Below are 5,541 nucleotides of genomic sequence, written 5' to 3'. Positions count from 1 at the left end.
AGTCAGCCACCTGTCTCTCTCTCTCTCTCTTGTCTCCTTTCTCGTCTTGTCTCGCTCTGCGAGATTCAGGTAATCTATTGAGTGGTCTACAAAGATGGAAATGGCGAGTGGGGCCATTTCCAATGGACGCGGAGGTAAATTAGAGCAGTCTCCTCGTTGGTTCACCTCACTTGCCTCTGCTTTTATTTTAGGGTTGGTGGTAATCTTGGTGTCAGAAACGTGCGAAACCCGCTTTCCTGCTCCTTGGAAACCAGAGGCCAAGATTGGAAAACCAGGAGAAACACGCTTATATACGCCCCTCTCCCTTGGTCCTTCCTCCCTAGTCATGCTGTCTTCTGTCTCTTGCTCACAGTAGTTGGAGGTTTAGAATCGAGTAGGATTAGCGTCATGAGGATGAGCTGCAATGGATGCCGCGTGCTGCGCAAGGGGTGCGGCGAGAACTGCAGCATCCGCCCCTGTCTGCAGTGGATCAAGAGCCCCGAGTCGCAGGCCAATGCCACCGTCTTCCTCGCCAAGTTCTATGGCCGCGCAGGCCTTATGAACCTCATCAACGCGGTCCCCGACCACCTCCAACCTGGTCAGTGTTTCCTCCTACTAAGTACGTGCTACCGCTTCCACTGCTCATGAATTCATTTGCGTGCTAACGATCCTTGGATTCTTTCTTGCAGCCATATTTCGATCCCTGCTGTACGAGGCTTGCGGCCGGATCGTCAACCCAATCTACGGATCCGTCGGGCTGCTGTGGTCCGGCAGCTGGCAGCTGTGCCAGACAGCAGTGGAGGCGGTGCTCAAGGGCGCCCCCATCGTCCAGATCCCCTCCGAGACGGCGGCCTCCACCCCGGCCCCGCCGCTCCAGGCCTGCGACATCCGCCACGTCTTCAAGAAACCCAGAGCCGCCGCGGAGCTCCACAACGTCAACAGGCCGCGGTCCCTGTTCAAGCGCTCCGGCTCCAAGGCTGCCAGGACGGCGACCACCCGGCCCGAGTTCCCTCGCGCCCGGAGCCACGAGTCGGAGGCCAGCCACCCGACCGAGCCCGCCGCTGCAGTGGTCGAGCGAAACAGAAAAGGCGGTGAGTGCCGGGAGAACGAGTGCATGTCCTTGGCGGACACCGCGGAGGAGGCGTCGCACGTAAGCCAGGGAGAGCCGGACGAGACCGAGGAGGACGAGCTCGGCCTCGAGCTCACGCTCGGGTTCAAACCGGTCTCCTGGTGGTCTCGGCTCGTTCTCTGTGACCGGGATACCAAAGCGTGTACAACCGACCTCAATCTCGCGCCGCCCTCGGCAACATCATGAACCAAATCAAAGCAGCGTTGGACATAAATGAAGTGCATATAAGTTCTTTTTAGTATGCTTTGAGGAATTTTGTTTCGCAATAACAGTCTCCCTTTCGTTCTACAATTCATTTTCCTTATCTCTTTGGATAGTACATTCGGCGTTAGGTCAGAATAGTTTAATGTGTGAGGTCCACGTTGGATGCCATTCTCATGAGCAGTATGTATACTTACGAAGATGAGATTATAATTTCCCCCTGACGAGGATAGTAATTATAATAAAACTCGGCTGACTTCATATGACACCTCACGCTTCGATCGACACAATAACTCCTAGTCAAACAGATCAGAACGCCGACTGAGGCGCATTAACGACTTGCTCAGGCTCGGTTCCTTACGCCACACCAATACCAATGTCAGACGCTACCAGCCTGCCCCCTGCAAGCGGGCATATCAGGAAACAGTGAGCTTCCCTATAAGTACCCTCGCATTCTAAACGGAGAGAGGGAGGAGAAAAAGGAACTTCCTCGTCTGAATCCCCTTTGTCATTGATTAACTTGATCGTCAGAGGGGTCGGGTTGAGCACCCCGACCCGACCTTTGTGCAAGGGCGAAGCCGAAGGTCCCCGTGAGGTGTAAAGGCGAGGAGTTCCTACACGGAGGGCACGACGACACCGTCCCGACCTCAGTGTCGACCGCCTCGGCGGGCTCAAAGGCCGTCTCATGAAGATCCCTGTCACCCGGACCCGAACCAAGCCGCGTCAGCCCCGAGGCCACGGCTCAAGGTTGTTTACCACAACAGATTGGCGCTAGAGGAAGGGCCCGCCAATGTCGAGGGATCCACAAACTGACACCAACGAGCCCGCAGCCGAGGGGTCATTCTTAGCAGAGGCGCCGGTCGTACGCCCCTCGCGCGAAGGGCCGCGGGCAGACGACCTCGCCGCGACTTCGGAACGCTACTGGCATCTATTCAACGACCCAGGTCTGCTTCCGCCCGAAGGCGTTCCTAGCGTCCCTTAGCCCGTGTCGACCGAGGCCTTCCAGAACCTTGCACACCAGGTTCGAACTTTAACGGGAATGGTGCAGACCATCATTCCACTCATTCCCCAATCGGCAAACTCGTCGGCAGACCAGACTGCACATCGACTGGACCCCTCCGCGCCCACGCACGTTGCCCCCCTGGTACCCCCTGGCTCGCCCCAGGCCTAGATGTTTCCCCTAGGAGATCAAGCAGTGGAAAACCCTGCCGACCGACCCGAGAATTTCGACTCCCCTCCTTAGACGCTTACGACGACACCACTGACCCGGCGGACAATGTGTCCGCCTTTCGGACTCAAATGGCGCTATACGAAACTTCTGACGCTCTAATGTGCAGGGCGTTTCCTACAACCCTGAGGGGGCCTGCTCGCACGTGGTACAGCGGCCTGAGGATCAGGGGAGTCACCTCCTTCGATCAGCTCGTCAAGGAGTTCGAGCTCAACTTCCTAGCTTTGGCTCGACCAAAGCCATCTGTCGCCTTGCTCCTCGGGCTAAACCAAAAAGAGGACGAACCCCTCTCCCATTATGTGAATCGGTTTGCCACGGAAATCCGGGGCTTGTCAGAGGCTCACCCCTCCCTGTTGATGCAGGTGTTCATGGTGGGTCTCCACCCCTCTAGGTTCTTTTGGTCCCTCGTGGAACGGCCCCCCACTGCAGTTTCAGAAATGCTTCAGAGAGCCAACTAATATGTTGCAGCTGAAGCATGGATGTCGGGAAGGCGAGAGAGCATAAAAGGCCCCGGGCGAAGCAACCGCAAGGGCAGCTGTTGGGAAATCAATGGGGGCGACATCACATGCGCAGTGGAAGAACAAGAAAACAAAATCCCCGATTCCCAAAAAGATGTTCGTCGTCGTGCGAAGATTGGTGCGAAAAATCCGCGAAACATAAAACTGCGTATATTGATTGTGTTACCTAGGGAGATCGTATATCCCTGTTTCCTTGCAGATCCTTAGGAGAGGGTGAAGGAGGTCAAGCGTCCTCCTCTCTAGCGGTGATTCACACAGCAGGGTTGCGACGGCGCTCCTCAAAACTCCAGGCCTACTCTGAGGTGGAGAGGGAGAGGAGAATAGGAAAGGCAAGCAAAGACTCTAGCCTATGAGGCTGTGAATCCCTCCTATTTATAGAGATCCCATGTCAAACCCTAATGGGTCCTTCCCTAGTGGGTATTGGATCTGCATCCAATAAGACAAGGGCTCCGTCGGATATCTCATATCCGAACCTCTACTCATCGCAATGCCTACCATATGTGTGTGACCCTCTAGGCCCAATATCGAGCTGGCCGTGAGTCATACCTGTCAGAACTCCTTCTAACTCAGTGAATTATTATCTCTGTAATAATTCACTCGACTCATCGACTACGGACGTACTAGGCCACTACGCCGTAGTCCCCAAACGATACAGGGGAATCCAATCCATTGGACCTGTCTGTCCTCAGTTACCATGTACCTATAGTCCCTCATCCATTTAATATCCCAGAGACCGTATATCAAGCATGGTGCTGTCAGACCCATACGGTTTCTACTCGAGTCTCGCTCTAATCGGATTCTCCCGGAGAACTCTTTCTCTCTCAACCCGAATGACCCTGGCCAGGGATTTGTCTGAGCAAGAACACATAGGATATTCCTCTCATGACGCCGAGAGTGGATGATCCTCTATTGACACTCAATAGCCCTCGTAAGGTCGACTATCACTCCCAATGACCAACTGTACTAGATCTGGGGACAGTCAAACCTATAAGTCTAGTATCAAAGAGTGGAGTACTCATACAGGACATCCTTGGTGTCTCAAGTCTAAGGACCAGATACACCACTAGGACTACGGAATCACTATCTGACAATAAGGCATCATCAACCATCCAGCATTCCGTAAGCGGATCAATCAGTGAACTCATTCTCCAATGAGCACCTGTACTATATCCCTAGTGTCCCTACACGAGCAGCTATGAGACAAGCTGCATCCATCATATGAACGGGTATACAGCACACCAGTCTATCCGGTTATCACGATGTCCCTCTCGAGTAACCTATGACCGGGATTATTTAGGATATGTGTTTAAAGGTGAATCGATCTCATTATCGTGATCTCATCACGATCCGATTCCCATTGCACAAATCCAAGGACATCACAATATATGTATGCATTTATGCAACAGTTATAAAGTGATATATGCCAAAATATAATAAGCAAAAAGATTCTGTATCAAGTCACACGTGCCATCACTCACGTGATTGGCTTGTTGGGCACCTATGACTAGCAATCTCCCACTTGACCTAAAGTCAATCACCTATGTGTCTGATCCCCATCAGACTCCTGTGACGCTCATAGACAATCTGAGACAATGGCTTTGTCAGTGGATCTGCAATGTTATCTTCGGATGGCACTCTTTCCACTGCTACATCTCCTCGGGTTACGATCTCTCTTATAAGCTAGAACCTCCTCAGAACACTTCTGATGAGACCCGGGTTCCCTTATTTGAGTAATCACCCCATAGTTGTTGCAATATAAGGAAGTCGACTTGTCGCTATCTGTATCGACTCCCAAACTCCCTCCTTTGCTGCATCTAATGCGACAATGTACTCCGCCTCTGTGGTCGAGTCAGTAGTGGTATCTTGCTTGGAACTCTTCCAGCACACTGCTCCTCCATTCAAGGTGTACACATACCCTGAATTTGACTTGCTATCATCGACATCAGACTGAAAACTTGAGTCAGTGTAGCCTTCAATCTTAAGGCTATTACCTCCATATACCAGTAAAAGATCCTTAGTCCTTCTCAAGTACTTAAGGATACACTTTACTGCTTTCCAGTGCTCCAAGCCTGGATCCGCCTGATACCTGCTCGTGACACTCAGAGCATGCGCTATATCAGGCCTAGTACATAGCATGTCATACATGATAGACCCTATTGCTGAGGCATAAGGTATCATATTCATGTTTGCCCTTTGGAATTTTCCATGCCAAACCTTTTGACAATAGTTTCTATGTACCGGGACTGGGACAAGCCAAGCATCCTTTTGGATCTATCTCTATAGATTCTAATCCCCAAGATATAGGATGCTTCCCCTAAGTCCTTCATGGAGAAGTGTCTAGATAACCAAGCCTTTACTGTGGATAGCATTCTTACATCATTCCCAATGATGAGGATGTCATCCACATATAACACCAAAAAGGTGATAGCGCTCCCACTTACCTTTCTGTATACACAAGGCTCATCTTCGTTCTTAACGAAGTCATA

At 51.8% G+C, this 5,541-nt stretch overlaps 1 protein-coding gene across 1 annotated transcript; it reads left to right on the top strand.

The window, feature by feature from the left end:
- The first annotated feature begins 252 nt into the window (after positions 1-252).
- On the top strand, positions 253-1,399 carry LOC135594346 (LOB domain-containing protein 40-like). Its single transcript, XM_065084737.1, has 2 exons — positions 253-577; positions 669-1,399. The coding sequence occupies exons 1-2, from the start codon at positions 388-390 to the stop codon at positions 1,292-1,294; spliced, it is 816 nt and encodes a 271-aa protein (XP_064940809.1). The 5' UTR covers positions 253-387; the 3' UTR covers positions 1,295-1,399.
- The last annotated feature ends 4,142 nt before the right edge of the window (positions 1,400-5,541 follow it).

The sequence above is a fragment of the Musa acuminata genome, chromosome BXJ1-9, assembly GCF_036884655.1.
Source record: "Musa acuminata AAA Group cultivar baxijiao chromosome BXJ1-9, Cavendish_Baxijiao_AAA, whole genome shotgun sequence".
NCBI classification, from domain to species: domain Eukaryota; kingdom Viridiplantae; phylum Streptophyta; class Magnoliopsida; order Zingiberales; family Musaceae; genus Musa; species Musa acuminata.
This window is presented reverse-complemented; position numbering and strand designations above follow the sequence as displayed.

Excerpts from the sequence above, each read along its gene's own strand:
- LOC135594346 (XM_065084737.1), top strand. The coding sequence starts at position 388 with ATGAGGATGAGCTGCAATGGATGCCGCGTGCTGCGCAAGGGGTGCGGC. Across the intron at positions 578-668 it reads CCCCGACCACCTCCAACCTG|CCATATTTCGATCCCTGCTG; the intron begins GTCAGTGTTTCC and ends TCTTTCTTGCAG.